The sequence below is a fragment of the Babylonia areolata genome, chromosome 33 (genome assembly GCF_041734735.1).
Source record: "Babylonia areolata isolate BAREFJ2019XMU chromosome 33, ASM4173473v1, whole genome shotgun sequence".
NCBI classification, from domain to species: domain Eukaryota; kingdom Metazoa; phylum Mollusca; class Gastropoda; order Neogastropoda; family Buccinidae; genus Babylonia; species Babylonia areolata.
The window spans coordinates 12,812,861-12,838,978 of NC_134908.1; the positions used below are offsets into that span (position 1 = coordinate 12,812,861).

A 26,118-nucleotide genomic window follows, 5' to 3' on the forward strand; every position below is an offset into this window, starting at 1 on the left:
CCATGCTTTTGAATAGTCTTGACAATGGAAACACAGTTAAATGCCCTTACCGTGAGTGCCATAAATGTTTGATCAAATTGAGATGATTATAATTGACAGCTTTTGAAATACTGAGGACTTTTTCCAGGTTTTTTTTTTCTTCCGCCTATTAAGCCTTGCAAATGGCCCTTCCACTTTCCCAGGACTTTTTCAAGGTTTCCAGGAGTGGAACTGTAGGAACCCTCTGAGAGTGAGTAATTCACCACACAGACCTGTTAGAAAGTGGACACACTAAAACCATACAATCCATGTGTTCCACAGAGATGCACACACATGCTTGTAAAAATTCAAAACCATTCTCCCTTTCCCTCACTCCACAAAACATGACAGGCAACTAAAAATGGCAACAGTTTCTTTGCTTTTTATTGAGACTTTCATCTTACAATGGTAAATTAAATGGCAGAATATTGAACAATATTGTATACAGTCACTCACATAACTGTTCGAAAAGAATACAACAAACATCCATACCATTCAAGTTTATTCCTCAAACTTTTAGCACACATAAGAATGTGTACGTGTGCATGTATGTGTGTGTCAGTATGAACATTTCTACAGCAAAAAAAGTCACTGAAATATGTACTGGAAATCAAGTCTTATGTTCTTGACAGTGTGTATGTGTGCATGTGTATAAGTTTGTTGTGCTAAGTAATTTTCACTCGCTGTCTTTGATCTCCACATCATAGGACTCAAAATCAATCATTCAGAAGTTACTCAAGTGAAAATATGATTTGGTCCATGAAACCTGAGATGTAAATTAACAACTACAAATTAGATACAGACCTGGAATTACTGGGTCTGTCCTTTTATAGAATACTATGTCTGTTCAGACTTATTCTAACATTCTGTCATCCTTTGTTACTGTTAAGAAAAAAAAAAAAAGGGTAAATTTTTCAGCAAGTTGATAATTTCTGCTTCTCATAAAACTAAATGCGTTTGCAGAATGACAATGAAATCATTCCAGTTTTCACCTCCACAAAAACAAACAAACAAAAAAAAACCTGTGTGAGTGAGACTGGGTGTTTTTGGGGGAGCAATTCACATCAGAGATAGATAATAAAACAATAAAAATAAAATAAAAAGTGGGTGAATAAATCAAATAATTTGTGGAAAGACTATGTGTCAGTGGCCATGGTCAAGTCTCTGTGAAGTGACCATGAATTGCATGCATGGTATTTTGGCTAGTGTGAACATGATTCTCAAGAAGTCTGTCTATTCACTGACCGCCCTCCCCTCCCCCTCACCACACACACCAAAGTTTCCAAGCATCTGACTTCAAACCACCAGTATTTGTGAAAGCTTGTGAGAGAGAGACAGAGACAGAGACAGAGAGGCTGAGAAATTCCAGTCTCATTTCTGAATTTATTTTCATTTTGTTTGTTTTCCCTGGAAGACAATAAAACTTCACAGACAATCGCAATATGATCTATGCTAAACCAAATCTTTGAATCTATGATCATTGTTTTTCTAAAAATACAAAATTGTTGGACAGTTGGTAAGTGATCTCTGCTGCCCTCTGACATGACATTCATCATCATGTCTGGAAATTTATCAGTTTTATCCCAACTCTGTGGTCCCTATGAAAACTTACTGCACATTCCACAGTGAAGCAGAGCCTTAAAATCACTCCACCCCAGCAACAAACATGAGTCTAAATCTGCACTTTCTCATAACAAGTAAGGACGATTTATCAAGAGCTCTGAACTGACAAGAAAAAAGTATCATGGCAGGAGTACCATCGTTTGCTGTATAAATCAGCTTCTCCTATCAAAGGGTTATGGATTTTCAAAAGGATTTTTAAAAAAACAAACCACAAGACATAGAAAAGTGATAAATATCTCCTTTGTGACTGCCATTGAGTAGTAAGACGAAAGTGATAGGAGTGGGGACTGTCAGCAAATGCTCAGGAAAGAACACACACACACACACACACCAAAAGCCAAGAACACAAAACAGTGTGTGCACAATTCCGTTCTCACTGATCAAATAAATGTTAAGAAAATAACACCCATTCATACATACACGCCAAACTAAGATAATAAAGAAACCTGAATATATTGGGGAAGAACAAAATTCATTTAAAAGCACTTGGCTACACATCCTAAGCTGTTCTCAATCAATTTCTACCAAAGCGAGCCACTGGGATGTGACACACATCTACTCTCTCTCTCTCTCTCTCTTACACACACACAACCACGACAAAAAAAAGATACAGTTCATGTCAAAACAAAACCACTGGACAACTCACACACATTCACACACACTAACAGACAAGTGTGTGCAAAAACAAATCTACACACACACACACACACACAAACCAATGTCTCCAACATACTATGCAATTCCAAAAGTGAAACTTGACACAGGATGAGTAAACCACCCTGATGTTACCATACCTTTGGGGTTTTGGTCAGCTTGACAAGAAAACTTATGATCCCATGGAGTAAACCAAGCCTGTACTAAAATCACACGGGAACAATGGCAGGCTATCCTCAAACTCGAACCTCTCTTCTGAGCACACAGCTTAAAAAAAACAACAACAAAAAACAAAATCACCTTTTTTCAGCTCTAAAAGCATCATCTTTGCACAGGTGCTGGCTGAGTTGAACATGAACACAGAAGACTCTCCAAACTTTAAAAAACTTTTTTTTTTTTTTTTTTTTTTTTTAAGGTACGGTCTTTGTCAGTCAAAGGTCAGTGAAATTTTCCTCTTCCACAAAGTTCCCCTATCACTGAATGTAGTTTTGTTCATGAAAGGCGAAATGCAATCTCTGCCCTGTTAACTATTTATTCACTTCACCAGTATCTGACCCTAAAGCCTCCAAAGATTAATTCTAAAAAAAGTTTTAAGTCATCAAATATCAAAAGAAGCAGAAGGAAAGAAAAACCTTTCAGGCCATATCCTGACATCAGTTTCACAAACCATGCCTTTCACCTCCCTGTGTGTCCCTTGTCTCCCAATTAACAAAAGCAACACCTTTTGGCACACACCCCATCTCCAGGTTCTCCTACATGGAAATTTTTCTGCCACTGACGACGGTTCAGCTGCTCTTCAGACGAAGCCAAAGGACTTGGTCTTGATGGCCAGGGCCAGCTTGGTACGCAGTGTGGTCTTGCATGAGTAGAGTGGGATGTAGAGGCGGGAGATGCAGGTGTTGGCTGTGGGCAGGTGGTCATCGTCTGCAGGGCGGATGGTGATGCTGGGCATGGGCTGGAACCCTTCCTCACTGGCTGGCAGGGCAGGGCTGGACGTCCAGAAGTACACCTGGTGGGCAAAACACACCAGTTGTGTCATTCCACAATGTGCTTCACAAAACACACCAGTTGTGTCATTCCACAATGTGCTTCACTAAACACACCAGTTGTATCATCCCACAATGTGCTTCACTAAACACACCAGTTGTATCATCCCACAATGTGCTACACAAAACACACCAGTTGTGTCATTCCACAATGTGCTTCACAAAACACACCAGTTGTGTCATCCCACAATGTGCTTCACTAAACACACCAGTTGTATCATCCCACAATGTGCTACACAAAACACACCAGTTGTGTCATTCCACAATGTGCTTCACTAAACACACCAGTTGTGTCATTCCACAATGTGCTTCACTAAACACACCAGTTGTGTCATTCCACAATGTGCTTCACAAAACACACCAGTTGTGTCATTCCACAATGTGCTTCACAAAACACACCAGTTGTATCATCCCACAATGTGCTTCACTAAACACACCAGTTGTGTCATTCCACAATGTGCTACACAAAACACACCAGTTGTGTCATCCCACAATGTGCTACACAAAACACACCAGTTGTGTCATTCCACAATGTGCTTCACTAAACACACCAGTTGTGTGCTTCACTAAACACACCAGTTGTATCATCCCACAATGTGCTACACAAAACACACCAGTTGTGTCATCCCACAATGTGCTACACAAAACACACCAGTTGTGTCATTCCACAATGTGCTTCACTAAACACACCAGTTGTGTCATTCCACAATGTGCTTCACTAAACACACCAGTTGTATCATCCCACAATGTGCTACACAAAACACACCAGTTGTGTCATTCCACAATGTGCTTCACTAAACACACCAGTTGTGTCATTCCACAATGTGCTTCACTAAACACACCAGTTGTGTCATTCCACAATGTGCTTACACAAAACACACCAGTTGTGTCATTCCACAATGTGCTACACAAAACACACCAGTTGTGTCATTCCACAATGTGCTTCACAAAACACACCAGTTGTGTCATTCCACAATGTGCTTCACAAAACACACCAGTTGTATCATCCCACAATGTGCTTCACTAAACACACCAGTTGTGTCATTCCACAATGTGCTTCACAAAACACACCAGTTGTATCATCCCACAATGTGCTTCACTAAACACACCAGTTGTGTCATTCCACAATGTGCTTTACTAAACACACCAGTTGTGTGCTTCACTAAACACACCAGTTGTGTGCTTCACTAAACACACCAGTTGTATCATCCCACAATGTGCTACACAAAACACAGTTGTCATTCCATGTCATTCCTCAATGTTTTTCACAAATATTGTTTAGAATGGAAACTAGTGGTCAATGTAAAGAAAACTAAAGTGATGATATTTAATTCTACAAACAAGCTAAAGCCTGTTTTTAAGTTTGGTGATGCATGTTTGGATGTTGTTGATTCTTTTAAATATCTTGGCATCGAATTTAGTAGAAACGGAACTTTTTATAAAGCTAAAAAACTGATTTATAAACAGGGCCAAAAAGCCATGTTTTCGTTACTTCAGTCAGCCAGAAATCAAGATTTACCTTTACATATCATTCTGGACATGCACCAGTCTATGATTGTTCCTATTTTGTTGTATGGTGCAGAAATATGGGGTTATGAAAATGTAGATATACTTGAAAAATTAGAATTGAAATTTTTGAAACGCTTGTTCAAACTGAACAGACATACTATGACCCAAATTGTTTATGGAGAAACTGGTATTTATCCAATTAGTGTGTTAGTGAAAATGAGATTAGTTCGATTTTGGACCAGCTTAGTAATATCAAACACAGAAAAATATTCTGGGAAAATATATTTGATATTACTTGACTTATATCGAAATGGTATTTATTCTTCAAAATGGATGAGTTGTATCAGACAAATTTTAATAGAAGCAGGGTATGACTGTGTTTGGGATGCTCAATTCTTCTTGGAGAGGGAATCTTTCTGCAAGAATGTCAACATTGCCTTGAGAGATAGTTTTCAAAATCTATGGAGACATGCTCTAGAGGCGAGTAGTAAATGTTTGTTTTATAGAAATTTCAAAAATGGATTTGGTAGAGAAAAATATATAAGTCAAATGCCTGATAATTATGTTATCAGCTTCTTCAATATATTTCGAAGTAGTAATCATAAGCTGGAAATAGAAACAGGGAGACACAAAGGCATACCACGAGAGTTACGGTTTTGTAAGGTTTGTAACATGTCTGTGATTGGTGATGAGTTTCATTTTATAATGGAATGTCCCAATTATGATCAGTTACGAAATAGATATGTTCCTAAAAAATATTTGTCTCCAAAATGGGTTTTTAATTTTTGTAATATGCTCAAAGGAGGCAAAAAAGTCATTTTAGCTGTAAGTAAGATGATTAGATTTGCAAATGTTGCCTAGTTATACTTTTGGAGTTAAAAGACATTTGTGTTTTCTCAACTTTTATGTGCCATTGTTGTGTATTTGGAAATGTTTGTTATGGGCACGAAAAGAGTATTTTGCAGTAATCCTCCATACTCCAATAGGAGTGAAAGGATAATTAAAACTTGAAACTTGAAACTAAACACACCAGTTGTGTCATTCCACAATGTGCTTCACTAAACACACCAGTTGTGTCATTCCACAATGTGCTTCACTAAACACACCAGTTGTATCATCCCACAATGTGCTACACAAAACACACCAGTTGTGTCATTCCACAATGTGCTTCACAAAACACACCAGTTGTGTCAGCCCACAATGTGCTTCACTAAACACACAAGTTGTGTGCTACACAAAACACACCAGTTGTGTCATTCCACAATGTGCTTCACTAAACACACCAGTTGTGTCATTCCACAATGTGCTTCACTAAACACACCAGTTGTGTCATCCCACAATGTGCTTCACAAAACACACCAGTTGTGTCATCCCACAATGTGCTACACAAAACACACCAGTTGTGTCATTCCACAATGTGCTTCACTAAACACACCAGTTGTATCATCCCACAATGTGCTTCACTAAACACACCAGTTGTGTCATTCCACAATGTGCTTCACAAAACACACCAGTTGTGTCATTCCACAATGTGCTTCACTAAACACACCAGTTGTGTCATCCCACAATGTGCTTCACTAAACACACCAGTTGTGTCATTCCACAATGTGCTTCACTAAACACACCAGTTGTGTGCTACACAAAACACACCAGTTGTGTCATTCCACAATGTGCTTCACTAAACACACCAGTTGTATCATCCCACAATGTGCTACACAAAACACACCAGTTGTGTCATTCCACAATGTGCTTCACTAAACACACCAGTTGTGTCATTCCACAATGTGCTTCACTAAACACACCAGTTGTGTCATTCCACAATGTGCTTCACTAAACACACCAGTTGTATCATCCCACAATGTGCTACACAAAACACACCAGTTGTGTCATTCCACAATGTGCTTCACTAAACACACCAGTTGTGTCATTCCACAATGTGCTTCACTAAACACACCAGTTGTGTCATTCCACAATGTGCTACACAAAACACACCAGTTGTGTTTAAAACTTGAAACTTGAAACTAAACACACCAGTTGTGTCATTCCACAATGTGCTTCACTAAACACACCAGTTGTGTCATTCCACAATGTGCTTCACTAAACACACCAGTTGTGTCATCCCACAATGTGCTTCACTAAACACACCAGTTGTGTCATTCCACAATGTGCTTCACTAAACACACCAGTTGTGTCATTCCACAATGTGCTACACAAAACACACCAGTTGTGTTTAAAACTTGAAACTTGAAACTAAACACACCAGTTGTGTCATTCCACAATGTGCTTCACTAAACACACCAGTTGTGTCATTCCACAATGTGCTTCACTAAACACACCAGTTGTGTCATCCCACAATGTGCTTCACTAAACACACCAGTTGTGTCATTCCACAATGTGCTTCACTAAACACACCAGTTGTGTCATTCCACAATGTGCTTCACTAAACACACCAGTTGTGTCATTCCACAATGTGCTACACAAAACACACCAGTTGTGTCACACCAGTTGTGTGCTACACAAAACACACCAGTTGTGTCATCCCACAATGTGCTTCACTAAACACACCAGTTGTGTCATCCCACAATGTGCTACACAAAACACACCAGTTGTGTCATCCCACAATGTGCTACACTAAACACACCAGTTGTGTGCTACACAAAACACACCAGTTGTATCATCCCACAATGTGCTATACTAAACACACCAGTTGTGTCATCCCACAATGTGCTACACAAAACACACCAGTTGTGTCATCCCACAATGTGCTACACTAAACACACCAGTTGTGTCATCCCACAATGTGCTACACAAAACACACCAGTTGTGTCATCCCACATGTGCTACACAAAACAAACTTTTGTGTCAATTCAACAATGTGCTACACAAAACAAACTGTTGTGTCATTTCAACAATGTGCTACATAAAACATGTCAGTTGTGTCATTTCAACAATGTTCTACACAAAACACACCAATTGTGTCATTTTAACATTGTGCTACACACACACAAAAAAACAGCAACAACCAACAACAAACAAACAAAAAACAAACCAACAAAAAACAAAAAAACAAAACACCCACTGTCATTTTTACAGTGTGCTACACAATACACACCAGTTGTGTCATTTTACCATTGTGCTACACTAAACACACTAGTTGTGTCATTTTAACATCATGCTACACAACACACACCACCTGTGTCATTTTACCATTGTGCTACACAAAACACACCAGTTGTGTCATTTTACCATTGTGCTACACAAAACACACCAGTTGTGTCATAACATTGTGCTACACAACATGCACCATAGTTTTGTCATTTTAGCATTGTGCTACATATACAACACACATCATAGTTTTGTTATTTCAGCATTGTGCTAAATACACAACACACACAAGTTGTTTTGAAATGCTGTTCTTTCAGTAATCCACATACCAGTCACTTGAAATGCTATTCTTTCAGTACTACACATGGTGTGTGTCCATTGAGATCGATGATGACCATCGTTGTCATCCAGCTGGGGGATGGGGAGGAGGGTGGTGGGGGGGGGGGGGGGATGCTCATGAATCTATCTGTGAATGCGCAGATGGCTGAAAAGTCCAATCTGCGCACGAAATGTTTGCTGACAGTTGGGGCAGACAAAGACAGGCATATCATTGTCAGGGAGCTTGTTTGCCCGTGACTTTCTGGCCTGCCTCTTCTGAACAGCTGCAGCAGTTCTGTTGGCCTCGCACAACTTAGCGCCTTTGTGCACAGCAGCGCGCCATTTGTCACGGTCCACTGCAGATTCCTCCCAGGAGTCGGTCGATATCAAACGCTTTCAGAGAGACTTTCAGAGTATCTCTGAAGCGCTTCTTCTGACCTCCGTGTGATCTCTTCCCTTGTTGCAGCTCGCCATAGAAGAGCCTTTTGGGCAGCCGATGGTCTGGCATGCGCGCCACGTGTCCAGCCCAGCGAAGCTGGGACTGCATCAGGATGGTGAAGATGCTGGGAAGGGTGGCTTTTGGGGTCCTGTCTTGCCACTTGATGTTCAGTAGCTTCCTGAGGCATGTTATGTGGAAGTGGTTCAGCTTCTTGGCGTGTCGTTGGTACACTGTCCAAGTTTCACAGGCATACAGTAGTGTGGGGAGAACTACTGCTCTGTAGACCTTTAGCTTGGTCTCAAGACCAACGCCTCTTCTGTTCCAGACATTTGCATAGAGTCTACCAAAGGTTGCGCTTGCTCTTGCCATCCTGACGTTCACTTCATCGTCGATGGTTGCATTTTGTGACAGTGTGCTGCCAAGGTATGTGAACTGCTCCACCACACTGAGTCTCTGACCGTTGACTGTGATGTTGGGCTCAATGTGGGGTTTCCCTGGGGCTGGCTGATGGAGAACTTCAGTTTTCCTCGTGCTGATGGTAAGGCCGAAGTTCCTGCTGGCAGTGGCAAACTTGTCGATGCTGAGTTGCATGTCAGCTTCAGATGCAGCGTTGAGGGCACAATCGTCAGCAAACAAAAAGTCTCTGATGATGTCTGTCATGACCTTCGTTTTTGCTTGAAGCCTTCTGAGGTAAAACAGCTTGCCATCTGTTCGGTACTTTAGGCTGATTCCAACATCGCCATCTCTGAAGGCATCAGTAAGCATTGCAGAGAACATGAGGCTGAACAGTGTTGGAGCCAGGACACAGCCTTGCTTGACACCATTTGTGACAGGAAAGGGAGCAGATGTTTCGCCACTGTCCTGGACTCGAGCCTGCATGCCTTCATGGAATTGGCTGGCCAAGGAAATAAATTTCCAAGGGCATCCGTACTTGGCCATGATCTTCCACAGTCCCTCTCTACTTACGGTGTCGAAGGCCTTAGTCAGGTTGACATAGGTGGAGAACAGATCAGCATTTTGCTCCAGACATTTCTCTTGCAGCTGCCTTGCAGCAAACACCATGTCGGTGGTTCCGCGCTCTTTCCGGAATCCACATTGGCTCTCAGGCAAATGACCTTGGTCAAGGTGTGCTGTGAGGCGGTTTAGTAGGATCCTGGCAAGTACCTTGCCTGCGATGGAGAGCAAGGAAATGCCCTGATGGTTATCACAGGTTTGCCGGTTCCCCTTTCGCTTGTACAAGTGAATGATAGATGCAACTTTGAAATCTTGGGGGATCGTCTCTTCTTTCCACATGAGTGAGTACAGCTGATAAAGCTTCTCAGTCAGCACAGTGCCTCCATCCTTGTAGACCTCTACTGGTATGGAGTCTGAGCCAGGTGCTTTGCCACTGGATAGCAGATGGATTGCTTTCTGGGTCTCAAGAAGTGTTGGCGTATCGTCCAGTGCTTCGTTGATGGGGACTTGTGGGAGACGGTCTATGGCTTCATCATTTATGGAGGAAGGACAATTTAAGACACTGTTGAAGTGCTCAGCCCAGCGTTCGAGAATTTTCTCCTTCTTGGTGATCAAGGTATTCCCATCTGCACTGAGGAGGGGGGATGATCCTGAGGATGTGGGGCTGTAGACTTCTTTTAAGGCATCATAGAACCTCTTCATATCGTGCCTGTCAGCATATCCCTGGATCTCATCTGCTTTGTCACTCAGCCACTTATCCTGCATTTGACGTAACTTTTGTTGAACAGTCCTGCGGATGGCATTGTACGCATCCTTTTTTGATGTGGACTTGGGGTTGCTCAGGTAGGCTTGATGCAGACGGCGTTTCTCATCCAGAAGCTGCTTGCTTTCATCACAGTTTTCATCAAACCAGTCTTTGTGCTTTCTGGTCATGGGTCCCAGGGTCTCTGAAGCTGTACTATAGATCAGCTCGTGCAGGGTCCTCCAGTCAGACTCCACATTCTGGTTGTCCAGAGAGGCGGATTCTAGACGATCTTCCAGCAGCTCCACAAAGGTCTGTTTGATGGTGATGTTTTTCAGCTTAGTGATGTTGAGCCGTTTTGGAGCCTTCTGGCCTTGGGGGCGTCTCTTGGGTTGAATTCGAATATTCAGCTTCGAGACTACAAGGCGATGGTCTGTCCAACACTCGGCGCCGCACATGCTCTTTGTCACACATACATCTTGCCTATCCCTTTTCCTGACGATGACGTAATCGATGAGATGCCAATGCTTTGAGCGAGGGTACATCCATGACGTCCTGTTACGGGTAGGGAGGCAGAAAACTGTGTTGGTTATCAGCAGTTCATGCTCTGCACACGTCCATGAAACCCGCTAGCTGGAATCCCAAAGGGAGTCAATGATAGGTTTATGACCATGAAACTCCCACTGGCATCGGGCCAGAAGCACCTCACCATTGTCAGTGCCTACGCCCCAACCATGACCAACCCGGATGAAGTGAAGGCGAAGTTCTATGAGGACCTTCACTCTGTCATTGCTGCTATCCCGAAAGCAGACAAGCTCATCATTCTTGGGGACTTCAATGCTAGAGTTGGCTCTGACTACATCTCCTGGGATGGAGTGATTGGAAAGCATGGTGTGGGCCACTGCAACCCAAATGGATTGCTTTTCCTTCAGACCTGTGCAGAGCATGAACTGCTGATAACCAACACAGTTTTCTGCCTCCCTACCTGTAACAGAGCGACAGTCTGCTCTCAATACAACACACCGGTGTCACATTCATACATCATGATGTAGGTGGCTGCAGTGAAAATTCAAGTATTTAACACTGAAATGTGATTTTTAGCAAACAACATGACAATACAAGAAAGAAAAATAAGTGAGTGAATATCCTGCTTGGTTCTGAAGATATTCCATTTCTAATATGTGACAATGCATATAAAATGTTAATTCTTGATATTTTCAAAATTTCACTGTCATACTGCACTGTCCATGAGGGTACTGTAATGAAAACTAATGTACTTTTTAAAACCATATGATAGGGGCATACTGCACAAGAAAACACTGTCACTTCAGCAGCAAAGAAACTGGAAAATATACCTGTCAAAGTAGGGGGAAATAGTAAATCTAAACGGAATAGCGACTTTGAAGGTGTACAGCACTAAGAATGGGCAGTTACATTTCGTTAAAAAACCTTTAGCAATATACAACATAGAAAATGCACTGAATTTTTTTCAGGTTGGAAAGTTAATTGAAATTCAAGTACCAGAGTCTAAAACATTGAAAAAAAACTTCAATTTGACCAGTGGAAAAAAGAACATTTCTTGGGGTAGCATGCTTCAGAGATAAATATTTCAGTAATAATAACAGATAGTACTTATACGGCAAAAGTTCCCCATATAAGCGCCTCACATGAAACAATACATGTACAATAGTGCATAATAACATACCTCTGCATATTGAAAAGCAACACATATGTTATCTATATACACCAAGACAATACTTTTAATTGCAGATATTAACAATCATGCACAAGACACAAAAAATACCCTACACATGCACGCATGCGCACAACCGCACACACAGTGAGTGTCTGCACACACGCAGTAAACACCCACCCACAGACACACACACCACATGACTCATTTCAGTAGAGGGTATAGTGGGGTTGGTAGGAGGAGGAAGAATGCAGACAAACAGCTATCCTTCATCACAACCTAAGGCCTGTTTGAACAGGTGGGCTTTCAAGTTTGTCTTGGAAGAGGACAGCGCTGGTAAGTGATCGAGATCCAGAGGAGGAGAATTCCGGACAGAAAGTGCTTGATGCTAAAGACCCTTTGGTCAAATGTCTTTGAAGAGGTTCTGGGGACTCGAAGGAGCTTTTCAACATAAGTCCTGAGAGAACGGGAAGGGGTGCAAGTATTAAGGACAGAAGAAATGTAAGATGGGAGAGATCCTTAAAAGTGGCGATAAGCCAATATGGCAATTTTGTACTGAATTCTGTTCTGGATGGGTAACCAATGAAGTTGATATAAGAGTGCAGTAACATTGGCCTGTTTTGACTTTCTGAAAATGATTCTTGCAGCACTGTTCATCAAAAGGCACAACAAATCAGAAGGCAAACCAGCAAGTAGTGAATTGCAGTAGTTAGTGTGACTTAGATCAAGGAACAGACCAGCTGAGAAGTTGCTTCAATAGTCAGATACAGTTGAATGGTATGGATTTTCCTCAGTTGGAAGTTTGCAATCTTACATGAATTACTGACATGATTGTGCATGGACAGAGCTGAATCAAAGAAAGCACACAGGTTTCTGACAGAATTTTGAAAGTTAATATCAGCACTGCAGACAGTCAAGGTATGGTTTGAAATGTGACTAAATGCTGACTCAGAACTTGTAAGTATGGCTTCTGTCTTGATGTCATTAAGTTTAAGCATCCACTCCTTCATAGCAACAATGCACACCTCTCTATGTTTTTGTGGAGGATAGCAACAGAATTTGGATACGAAGCTTTAGTGAGTTGGGTGTACACTTGTGGAAATCATATCAATGTTGTGTGATGATGTCGGTCAGTGGCTGAGTGTACAGAATAAAAATACTGGACCAAGAACTGGACCTTGTGGAACACCATATCATACTGGAAAAGGCCTGGATTCAGAATGAGAACTGCAAATTAACACCCTTTGAGTGCAACTGGAAAGGTAAAATTTAACCAACAAAGAGCTATGCTGGAGATTCCAAAAGTTTGATGAAGATGGTTGAGAAGAATATCATATTTACTGTGTTGAAGGCTGCTGACAGATTGAGCAGAAATAGAACTGAGACATCTCTGTTGTTGGCACAGGACAATAATGTGTCATTGGATGACAAATGACTGAACGACTCTTTCGAGTAATTTTAACAGAAGGGGTACATTTGAAATAGGTCAGAAGATTACAATAATGCTCAGTTTTGGCACTGTCTTGAAGATATTTAAGAACACAGTGTTACTGTGTGTATGTATGGCAGTGAACAACAAGGTGTAAAGATCACCACTTTCTCTCTGACTGCCTGAGGCGTTTGGCAGCTTCAACATCATCTGTGATCCAAGGGGCGGAAGGAAAGTCAATGATGCATCTGGTACGAACATATCCAGTGTGTCATGTAAAGCATGACTGAAATTATGAAGAAGACTGGATTCAGGACAGTCACTGATAAAGAAAGAAGCAAATTTACAGACATCTTCACAGAAAGAGCCAGTGCCAATCTTGAAGTTTCGAGACTTAATGTTTTGTTTTTGACATGAAGGCTTCTGAACTGAAAGTAACTGTCACAAGTCGGACCAGGAAACTCTCTATGTCTTTTAAGAGGTATGTCAGGTTTCAAAATAAAATCAGCACTAAACCTTCACTCTTAAGTCATCAGAAAAGGAATCATACCCATATTTCTCCAAAAGGGTATGTGTGGATGAGACTACTCCAAAATTTTGTTTTTAAAATATCAGAAGTACAACCACAAAATTTTACCAATAGTCTAGGTTGCACTGCTTCTGCAAAATTACAACAAATGTTTATACAAGTGCAACTGGAAGCAGTCTTCTTCTTCTTCTTCCACTTAACGACCAACATTAGTATGCTGATGAAAATTGTGTTGTGGGAGGTTGCTGTTGGGCACAATTTAGCTGGGCTACCGAGGGATGTTCTGTTAACTGATAGAGGAGATGGGGTCCAGTCCACTGGTGTGTTCACATCTCCAGTTACAGAGTGGTTAGGTTGGTGGGGTGTTCGCAACAAAAGTTCTTCCAGACAAGGAGAGAGCAAATACTAAGTTGCTGGCAAAATGACAAATACATGAATCTGTTATCTTTCATCTCTCTCAACTTTTTCTTCCATCCATGAAGTCAGTCATGAATTCTATTATAAAAGTAACACAATAAAAAATAAAAGGTGAATGATGAATATCTTATTGCGGCATTTTTTCACAAAATGGCTTTCACATGAGAGATAATGCACATCAGCCTTCTTCTGGGCGCTCACAGGTTTCTTTTTTTAAAATTTCTTATGCTCATGGGTTTCCTGGCATCAGCCTTTACCTACATGCTGTAAGTGTTTCCCAACACACAACAGTGTCATTTTAACACTGTTCTCTGAGCACTACAAACCAAAGTATCAGCCATTACACTGTGTGCTCTCAGTACTAAACATTACATAATGTCAACAATCATATTCCCATCATCAGTAAAACACACACACACAAATATACACAAACAAGCACACACACATATACCCACAAACACACACAAGAACACATCAAAGATGCTGACTGACCAGGTCCTGTCGTTCGATGTTGTTCATTTTTTCCACCACAGACCAGAACCACCGCTTGAAGCGCTGGACACGCTCGCTGCCCTCCCCTGAAATAAAATCCATGTTCTATTGTCACAGGGGCAGTTTGTGGTTTCATTTTCACATACTTTATACAGTTTTTATATGAGAAATTAAAATCCTTAAAAACGCAAACTTTTCCTACAACCCAAAAGGCCAAAACATTTAAAACCATCCATCAGGAACTCCGATGAAAGCAAGGCATTTTGCCTTTGAATGAACTGTCATCCAGTACATAGATGGGAACTATGGTTTCAGTCACTGAAAACAAAAAAATAACATTTTCCTTATAAATTTAAATCCAGGTGGAACATTTCACTGCTGTGCCTTATCAATCACCAACAGCAACTATTTTTTTTCAGTACAGAAAACAAAAAAATAAAATTTTCAGTAATTTGAACTTTAAAAAAAAAGAAAAAAAAAAAGGCCTGTCATTTTTTCTACCAAATCATAATCAAAAGCTCCATGAATTTTCAGTGATACTGAGAAAGACAAATGATGAGGGTGTGGGCTGAGGAAAAATGTGTACACACACTTCAAGAATTTAAGACTCTTTATTGGCTTCAAAGAATTTGGTATATCTAATGTCAAACTGATGCAAACTAGGTCTATTGGTTTGCTGTTTGTCCCAAAATCGCAGCAACTCAGTGATAAGACGTCTCACAATTAGTCTGCCATCTGCTAGGTGAACAAACAACTTTTCTGACCAGAAATGATTGTTCATTGCAATGGCCAGCAAAGAAACGTCCTGTGTGAACCACAGCAAGAACCACGGGGAGAGATGGGTGGACATTCAAGTTTGACATGGTAAGCATATTTAACCAAACTGGGAGTATTATACAAACTCTCTATTTTGGTGTCATATAGTGATATACTGTACCATGTCAAACTGATGCATAATTTGAAGCAAAAGGAGGACAGCAAATCCTATTGGTTTGGATTTTAAAAATCATTACTGCCATGATCATTATATCAATATTATCATGAGCATTTACGCCTAACCTTGAAAATAAGCCCTTGGCGTATACAAATAGAACACACACGTAAATATCAAATAGGAAAAATTAACACAAGATACCAAACATTTACAAAAATTATTCATCATCTCCCTCCCCTCCCCCCATCCACAATACACACACAAGCACATGTGCACGCACACACATGTTATAGCACACAATCATAAATAGTACACAATCAAAAATACAACGAACAAATTCTGAAACTCTCAAACTCACTCACTAATAGTCATTTTAGTTCATTCTAGAAAGGGATGAGCTGTTGAGAATTATTCAGGAGGGGAAAAGATGTGCCTTTAGACTGGATTTGAAAGACTGCAGTGAAGATGAGTGATGGAGAGGCTGAAGAAGTTGATTCCAAAGAATGGGGGCTTCTTATGAAAAATTGTGTTGGCCATTCAAAGAAGGTGATTGTAAGAAGAAGAGTGGAAATGGCTTGAGGGTATGAAAGGATGAAAGAGATCAGAAAGATACCGTGGACCAGTAGCCTCAATGGACTTGAAACAAAGACAACATAAATAATTTTTTCTTGTACTGGGAGCCAGTCTAAAGCGTGAGGGAGAGGAGAGACGTGATAAAATTTAGAGGAATGAAAGACAAGATGAGCAGCATGGTTCTGGACTTTCTGAAGCCTAGCAATGAGGTAGCTGGGTGAACTGACAAGTAGGGAATTACAATAATCCAGACAGGATATCACAAAGACACTGAGTAGAGTTTTGGTTGCATCTTCAGTCAGGAGATGACTAATGGATGCAATTCTGTGAATTTCAAAGTAACACAATTTGCATATATCTGCAACATGCTGTTGACAGGAAAGAGACTGGTTATGTAAAATTACCCACAGTTCATTCAAATCTGATAACAAACATTCATTTCCTTCAAAAGTCCTGCAGCGCCCATGAGGGACAACATGAAACAAAGAATTGGGGGAGATATTAATGAGAAAGACAGAAAGAGAGAACACAAAAGATTCCTTGAGACCAAGTCTTGCTAAAAAAAAAAAAAAAAAAAAAAAAAAGCAAGCAAGCTAATATATTTTTCTCCATGTAATGACACGGACAGGGAGAGAGGGAGAAAACAGAGATGGAGAGAGATAATCCGGGAAGCAGCTTTGCCAAGATGCTTGATCAAAGTGGGAGACAGTGTGGAGAATGGGGAGTGTGGTGGTGGTACGATGGAGACACATAAAAGATACATGCTGATGAAAATCCATCTTAATTTCCTTACTGATGAATGGATATATAATATACACAAAATTACTTCTGGAATATAATTTTTTTTAGGGGAAATCAATTTCTGTTTGTCCAGAAGGCAGAGCAGCAGGCAGGTAGGTGTGCAGAAACTGACCACTCTCGTCATTGAAGGAGGTGTAGGAGATGAGGGTCTGCACATTGATGTCGCCCACCCCGTTCAGCAGCAGGCGGAGGTCCTCAGCTGTCAGACCCTCCAGAGAGGAGGCAGGGATCACGTCCAGTACACCCAGTCGCATGTTCTGCACAACACACACACACGCACATCATGCACCATATGCTGTCATATAGTTAAAGAAAATATTTTGGCTATTTTTTATTCTATGTCATACAGTTAAAATGTTTAGGGCTATTATTCATTCTATGTCGTTTAGTTAAAGAAAATGTTTAGGCTAATTTCTATCCTGAAATCTGTCTTTTCCTTCAGCTGATGCTCATACTGGTTTTAACTCTTTCATCCCTGCAGCAGTTTTCCAGTTTACAGGAATTTTACCCTTCATTCCTGGAGGCTGGAAAACCGTGCAGCAGAGAATTCCCCCTTTCCTTCCAGCATGCAGCCCAGCAAACTGGTTCTTGTGGTATAGTCCGGTTGTGGAACGAAATAAATATGGAAAGTTGGGAACAAATTGCAACAGTTGGTTTTATGTTGTTTTTGGATAGTGCCTAATGTAATAAAAATGTTGTGAAAAAGGGAGATCGATCGAACTATTAGTTTGTTTATAATTTTGATGAAATGACGTCACAAATGCTCCATTTCTACAGTAGAGCTGCGCTCAGTGTAAACATGGCCAAGTGACCATTCATTGGATAGGTATATAAATCACCAGAATTTAACATAATTTAGTGTGTTGATTGGGAAAATGTGCCATATGTGCATAATTTCGATGAAACTGATGATGTAACATGCTCTATTTTTAGAACAGGACTGCGGTCAAGAAAACATGGTCGAGTCGTTGGACAGGTTTCGTTATACAATGCTTTTAATTAGCGTCATATGCTTACAGAACTTGAAAATATATTCATATTTAATAAACTGTGAAACAGTTTAGTGATCAGTTCAAAAGCATATATGGGTTGGGCTGTGCCTAGCAACTTCACTTCCTTGTTGCCGTGTGTTACGTGTGTGATTACAGCCTTTGCTGAGGCACCATTTATGGCTCTGTTTTTCAAAACACTATACACTCCCTAATACAAGCCTAGCAGCCTTTTGCTTTATAAATGAAGAGAAAGTTCAAAACATGAACAGTGCAGTTAACATGCTGTTAAACACCTTTACTGCAGTGACAAAAAGAACATGAACAAGACGTTTATCTGGTTAGTATGACAACAGCAAAACAGGGGGAAAGCGGAAATAAGATATTTCAGTCTTACCTAGAACACTTGTGGAGAAAGGTGTAGTGTGTGTAATCCAAGTAAAATCAAGGGGGAAAAACGCTGCACTCTGTACACATTTTCTGTTTCGGCTTCTGTCAACGTGACGTGTTGTTGTTTAGTGTGAATCTCCTTTATACACGGAACAGTGAAATAAAATTGAAGACAACAACAAAAACAAATTAGTGTACATCAGTACAACAAAGTGATGAAATGGCATGTGCTTTCAGTGAGTTAGGACACGCCAGACATTCCAGAATCTTGTGTCTTCCACAAACTGTTTCAGTTGAGAAAGTCGGAGAGATCGCCAAGGTTTGGCAGGTCCACACCAGCACTGTCCACTGTTTCAGATAATATGTCCTCTTCAAAGTTCGGTGAGTTGAAGCAGCTCAGGCCCTTGCATTCTCCACATGCCAGAGAACACTCCAGGCCATGTTTTCGACACGTGCACGACTTTGACTTGCTTTGATTATGGCCAGCAGCTGCAAGGTATTGTAGCATATCTTGCATTGCCTGAAGATGCTGGAGCCAGTTTCCTGTCCTTTCAGCCCTCAGAAAACGGCGCAGTATGTCGATCATGTCCATGTACTGCAGCCAAAGGTTGGATGTACGGCTGGATGACAGGTCGTGTTTTGTCTGAAGCATTCTGTCATTCAGTCTATGTAGTTCAGGGTGCGCTGCACTGTCTACAACTGAAATGCTCTTGCCCATGACTTGGTCGTATAACTGGAGAGCTGACTTGAGATCTTCATTGTCTCCAACATCCACCACAGCTTGTTCATTTTGCTGTTCTTCTACAATGGTTTCCAGAGGGTAGTTGAATGCCATGGATGCAATAAGGGCATTCAGAACAGCATCAACAAGGAAATGCCCACGAACAGCTCTGGCCACAGATTTTCCTGTCAACATTTGAATTATAGCATTTGGTGCAAATACCACTTCCAACAACTGCTGAAGGCCAGATTCTGCCATGATGCGCCCTATGGAACCAAGAAAGCTCATTTCTGTATGAAAGCCGCCAAGCCGTAAGACAATGGAGTGGAGTGGGCTGCCATCTGGTTCACCGGCTACAATTATCTTGGACTTCCACCAGAGAGGTTGATCAAAGGTGATGACTGGAGTCACATGGAACTGGTTTGCCAATGCTGACAAGAAGTGCAGAGTTGTGAACACACAGCTCATGTCTGTGGGGTCCACATCAATCATGGGTAGGAAGGTGAAGCAGCTTCGTCCTGAGAAGGGGCCATCACACACTGCTTGCATAGTTCCTGACCAGCCTGGTCGTGGAGAGCGCAGTGGCCATGAAATTTTCCACAGGAGGTCAATGAAACTTTTGACTGCAGTATGACTGACATCAAGAATACCATATTCTAGATTCAGCTCAGAGTTGGAAGAGTGAAATATTTTTACTGGTATTTTCCCAATGCTTTTCACCTTCTCAGCTGTAACAGTTTGGTCCCTTTTGATTGCTCTGCTACTGCTGTTGGCAGGAGTGACAGCAGCTATCATTCCCATGCCATGGAAGGTGCCAGTCCCATCAATTGTTTGGATATTATGGTCCACATTGTCTGCCACAAACTGCACACAGCTGGTTGGAGTCAAACCTTCAATGCCAACGCCTTGGGTCAGTGCTGCAGACTGCTCAAATCTCTTAACTTCACCATATGAAGAAGAGAACCCTAGTTTGCTCAAATGATCAACTAAGTATTTTGAACCAATCAGATGATGAACTTCAACTCCAAGACCTAATTGTAATGGCGATATCAAGACCTTTGGTCTTGCTACTTGGATGTTTGACCAAGAGAAGCGATCTTCAGTTGACAGTCCTTTTTGTTGTGAAGCAGTGTATCAAGAAAGAGTTTGACTGATGGTGGGAGGTATTCTAAGTTTTTATCCAGGCTAGCAATGTCAGAACTCGATGGGTAGTGCTCTTTCGATGTGTCCATGGCCTTGATGTCTGAGAGGAGGAGTGAAGCAGCTGTTTGAATGATCCGAATTTTTTCTGTTTCGTCATCAGTCTTTGTTTCTTTGGAAAAATCTTTGATGATCTTTTCAGCAGTTGTTCTGAAAGTAACAACATTTGCTTTCCCTCTAATTGATGTGATAATAATGGTTTCTCCAAAATGATCCTGTAACTTTTGTCGGAGTTGTTTTTTTTGTGTAGGTTTCTTTTTCTGTCCTTGTTTCGTGAAGAAACTGTCGCATTTTCTCTTGGAGATCTGTCAGCGTGATTTGTTCATCATCATTTTCCACCAGAAACTGTGCCATTCTAAGAAATGCAGCTGTTCGCTCCTCATCAGCTGGTCTACCCTTTCGTGTTGGTTGGTTGAAATTCCTGTTGTTGATGGTGCAAGACAAGCGCTTTGTGGGGGTGTTTTTGTTTGTTCTAAAATTGACACTACATTGTTGGTGATACACTGCATCTGCTGCATGCAAATTGTTAACAGACTCAATACGGCTTCTTACGGTCTGTGCCCACGGGTCGCCCCTTTCAAGACATTTCTCCAGCAGACTTTTTTCACATTCAAAAGACTGAACGGCGAACACTGTGTCTGTGTCCTGACTCTGTCATTTGTTGCCGACTGCCCACAGAGTAAGCAGTCTGTTCTAAAGTTAAATGGTTTGTCAGCCTTGCTGCGGAGTTTGACAGGTGAATGTTCTTCAGCTTTTTCTTCATTTCTGTTTCGCTTCAAGTCACGTTTTATTGAATTGGCGTTTGCGTAATCGTGTCGGCATTCTTTATGAAGTCTCAGACCAAGATGAAATGTGTAATTGTCCCCTCTCTCAGTGCACGCTTTCTGGAGTCTTTTCAAACCTTTTTCTGACTGAATAGTCTGCACTGTGTTGCCGCCATCATGTAACGGTTTTCCACATAAAATACAGCAATTTCCCACATCTAGGAACAAGACAGAAAAGAAGGAAATGAGGAAAATCAACACTTTTTTCTATCAGTCATCTCATTTAGTGTACTCTTACCGTTTTCACACAAACTGCTGTTTTCGCTCTTTTCGTGTTATTATCATTTTTTTTAATGTAATAATTTACTACTTTTTTACGCACTTACGTATTTATAAATCATCTTGTGATAATTTCAGATACATTTACAGTGTTTCACTGAGGAAGACAAATAGGAAACACACACGCGCACACGCACACACAAACACACGCCGCAATATCACTATTTGACGCAAAAACCGTTCCATAGAGAGAAAAAAAATTGCACACTGCCTGCGCTTTGCTCGCCTCCTTTAATCCAAGTTGGTTTTTTTTTTAATTATCAAGTTGGTTTTTTTAATTATATTTTCCAGTCACACATGATACATTTAATAAAGATAAGTTCATGAAAACACTTGTGTTACTGTATTTACACACTAGATGATAAAATATTTCCAATTTACTCACCAGAATAAGTTGCAGCAGACGACGCCTCAGCGTCCGCCATCATTTGTTTATCTTATCATTTCCTGTGAGCGGCGTGGCATTCTTGCTCTGACCTAGGCCTCGGGGCCTTGTGTATGCTGCAGTATGGCTTTCCGTGCGGACTAAAATGCTTATCTTGGTGAAATGAATTATCTTTTATTTAATTTTAATGCACTTTCCCGAATCTCCCTTTTGGATATGTTGTTGCTGCTGATTTTTAGAGTAGGCTGAAGCAAAAAAACTTACTGTTGCAATTTTTTCCTTGGAAAAATATTCCAGAACCGGACTAGTAAGCACTCAACTTCCCACGATCGCGTCATCAGTGCATGTCATCTATCCTCGACCGTGTCACTAGTGAAGCAGTGTTTATGAGTGGAATGGATGCCAGACACCCCCTCCCCCTCCCTAGGCCGTGGAAAAGTGGGTGCCGCTACATTCTCGCCGATGTGCTGTGTAGACACATGGACACAGAAGAATGGAATGTGTAGAAAGATCGGATTCTGACCAGTTTTCTGATAATGAATTTTACAACACTTTATCAGATGATGATTTCAATCTGTTTCAACTGAATGACGAGTGGAGAATGCAATTAACTGTTGCTACAGAAGCACATACAGTGGGTGATGAAAAGTTAAAAAAGTAACAAGTGTGAAAACTGTGGTGTATATTTGTGCAGTTACTGGCATGACTGCTTCAAGGTGTATCAAACACGGTCACCTTTGTATGGCATATTATGTGATGGTTGTGACACGGACATGTGATTTAGAGAAAGTATTGTTTCTGAATAGTTTTTGTCAAGAATTGTGCAGGTAATGATCTTATTCTGGCTCAGTGACTGCTAGTGTAGTGAAAGGCATACGTTCTTCTTTGAGACCAAGTTAACTCACTCCGGACGAATAGTTTTCTCCCTTGCTTTCCCCTGCAGACGACCCATTTGTTAGGGTTAGGAAAAAAAAAAAAATCACAAAAAATACTAAACAACAAAGTAACTGAATGAAACTCCCTGTACCTGACCCACTGACCCCTCTTCTAACGTCGTGTGTAGGCCTGCCCCCTCCCTCTCTTCACAGCCCTTAGAAGCTGAGTCACTGTTAGTACCTTCTTGCTGGTAGCTTTCTTCACTGCAGATACTTTATTCAACGTCTGCATCATCCTCGTTGATGTCGAAACCTTCAGTTTGAAGCATTTCAATCACTTCAGCAGGAGTAAAAAGCCGCTGTCACGATCAGTTTGCTCCAAAAATTTCCACTTCTATCGCCTTCGACGCCATTTTCGATACGTATGCAGATTAGCTTGTCATGTGGGGGACCAAGGTCAACGGCTGGCCAGTGAGTGTATAGTCACAGAAACCTTACAAAGAAACTTTCCATTCAACCCTTGACACGTTTGCAATGCCCAGTGTAGCTGCGATTTTTATGCTACCCCATGAGGAAAGCGTGGACAAATTTTTAATTGTCGAAACCACTATAGCGTTCCATCGTCCGGAACACTATCTTATGTCAGGAATGCTATAGCGTTCCAACATCTGGAGTGAGTTAAAATCGTTCATGTGATAAGGACAACAGCTGTGACAATTGTGACAGTTTTCACTGATATGACTAGCAGTATGGCACTGAGATACATGTGAGGCACTACTCGGTGAGTACCTGCATGATGTGCATATTCTGCAAACAAAACACTGCCCTACATGTGATACGTACTTGTCTGCATTGTGTTTGTGCCCAACGTCACCTGTTTTACACCTGAGTGTCACCAAAGGTGTCGCCCTATAATATCAACAGGGTCACAGATAACTTCTCACATCAATTCTGTACACAACAGTATACAACAATCTCAGTGTACTGTAATGAGCTGTGTTGCCATAAGCCTCCGAAATAAGTACCCTGCTTCATACTTTCTTTCTCTTCTCTAAATCCAGGAATGAAGGGAATATAAGGCCGACATGACCATTTATGAGGAATTTGTAAACTAAGGCCCTCACCCCTCCCCACAATGCGAATCAATTTTGAAGGTAAAAAGTTAAACTAAGAGAAATTGTTTATTTTGATTTGATTTTTCAAGCTTTTCTCTCTTCTTTGTTGGTTTGCTGAAAGTGAATAGCAAAAATAGTCAAATCTGTGTGTATGTGTGTGTGTGTGTGTGTGTGTGTGTGTGTGTGTGTGTATGCGCGCGCGCATGCACACGTGTGGGCATGTATGAGTGAGTGCATCCTGGATGATGAAAAAACTACAACCTACATTAAGTTGATCAAGGCTGTAACAATGGTCAAATGTTAATTGAGTCACACAAATTAGATACACCATGAGTAAAAGTGTATGGGGGACTTGAAATGAGTGGTGTGGGAGTAACGCCAATGAAATGATGCAGAGGAGAGAGATAAAAAGAAGTGCTTAGTGGGAGGAAATACTAAGTAAGATTTCTCTCTCTCTCTCTCTTTTTTAATATCTAAATATATCAACCCTTGTGATCATACTGGGAGTCGTATCCCTTGCTGCAAGCATCCCTACTGGGAGCAGCCGGGACCACATGGTCAGTAATTTTCCATCACATGCTGACTGTGTGTCATCACTCGGGGAGGCTTGAAAATTAATGAGGGAATTGTACTATAATTCAGTAGTGTGCCAGCACTACTTTTGGAGTCTGGTACCTTTCCATTCTGAGAAAAGAAAAGGGAATAGACCACAGCAACTTGAGAATGAACAAGACCAAATTTCAAAACGGTGGCTTTATCATATGCTATTAAGATCAATCGAATGATTGACTACACACAAGAGGAATTGGACCACATACAACAATTAGTGGAATAATATGAAAAAGATGAACTTGAAAAGTCAGACATTGATTTGGGCAATCAAGAGGAACAAACGGAAGAATGACCCTCAATATGATGTGCCCTCACCACACATCACACCGCATGGCAACCCGCAATATGGCCACCGCAGTGACTGACTTTTTGCTGCCTAGAAGTGTGACACACAGTGCTTTTTATCAATGCTTATTTCAACAAAAAAAAATTTTCTTTCGCACAACTGCTAAAGAAACCAACAGCTACACTCTACATAAACAATACATTAAATGCACACATGAACCCCCACTGGTGTGATACCATGTGCAAAGAAGCCAACAAGTGACAATGTGAGACATCACAAGAGTTTGTACCACTAGCTGCCTCTCTGTTGGCACAAGAAAGACGGTTTTCATGATTACCATGGCCAGAATATTGTCAACTACAGTGTAGCTTCTTGTTATGTGGTGACAATGGTGACTGTGACTCTGTACATATGTTTTACAAGAAAGGAAATTATGTGTGTATGATGCATATATATATATATATATATATATATATATATATATATATATATATAATAGAACAGAATATGTCTTTATTACCAAGTGTACAAGTCACAAGGAATATTGGGGGGAGGGGGGGGGGGACTTGTGCACACACACACACACACACATTTAAACATAAGCTGCATAACACATGTGGATGGGGCTGATGACTAGATCTTCAGGTAAGTGGTTGTTGATTGCACAATTCTCTTTAATCATACTGGATTTGTTCGAGAGACAGGGCATTGACTGCTTTGGGGAAAAAGCTATTGGTGAAGCGATTGGTTTTCGTCCTTATACTTCTGTACCGTCGACCAGAGGGGAGCATCTCGAAAATCCAAAAGCTGGATGTGATTCGTCCTGGCTGACTGATTTTGTTTTTTTGAGTAGCTGCATATAACTTGTCCAGAGAGAGTAGATCAGCCCCAGTAATCTTGGTGGCAGTTTTTACGTTTCTGTTCAGGGCTGCAACTTCTGCCTTGGAAATGTTTCCATACCAAACAGTGATAGCGAAGGTTAACATGCTTTCAATGACTGCCCAGTAGAAATCAACCATGATTTCTTTTTTAATTCCAAACTTTCTGAGACGCCGAAGAAAGAAAAGGCGCTGCTGTACTTTCTTAACAATTTTTTCTGAATTTTTCTCCCATTTCAAATTGTCAGAAATGATCAGTCCAAGAAATTTAAATTCGCTGATGATCTC

General features: G+C 41.0%; 1 protein-coding gene across 2 annotated transcripts in view; it reads right to left on the reverse strand.

Moving 5' to 3' along the window:
• Positions 1 to 384: 384 nt before the first annotated feature.
• The window catches only part of LOC143277157 (E3 ubiquitin-protein ligase UBR5-like), a 152,915-nt gene continuing 127,181 nt past the window's right edge, over positions 385 to 26,118 (reverse strand). For both annotated transcript variants that reach the window (XM_076581914.1, XM_076581915.1), the window contains exons 19-21: positions 17,389 to 17,533; positions 14,969 to 15,054; positions 385 to 3,304 (exon numbers count right to left, since the gene is read on the reverse strand). In XM_076581914.1, the coding sequence (XP_076438029.1) occupies positions 3,092 to 3,304; positions 14,969 to 15,054; positions 17,389 to 17,533 (444 nt within the window). In that variant the 3' untranslated portion in view covers positions 385 to 3,091. The remainder of the gene's footprint in view (positions 3,305 to 14,968; positions 15,055 to 17,388; positions 17,534 to 26,118) is intronic.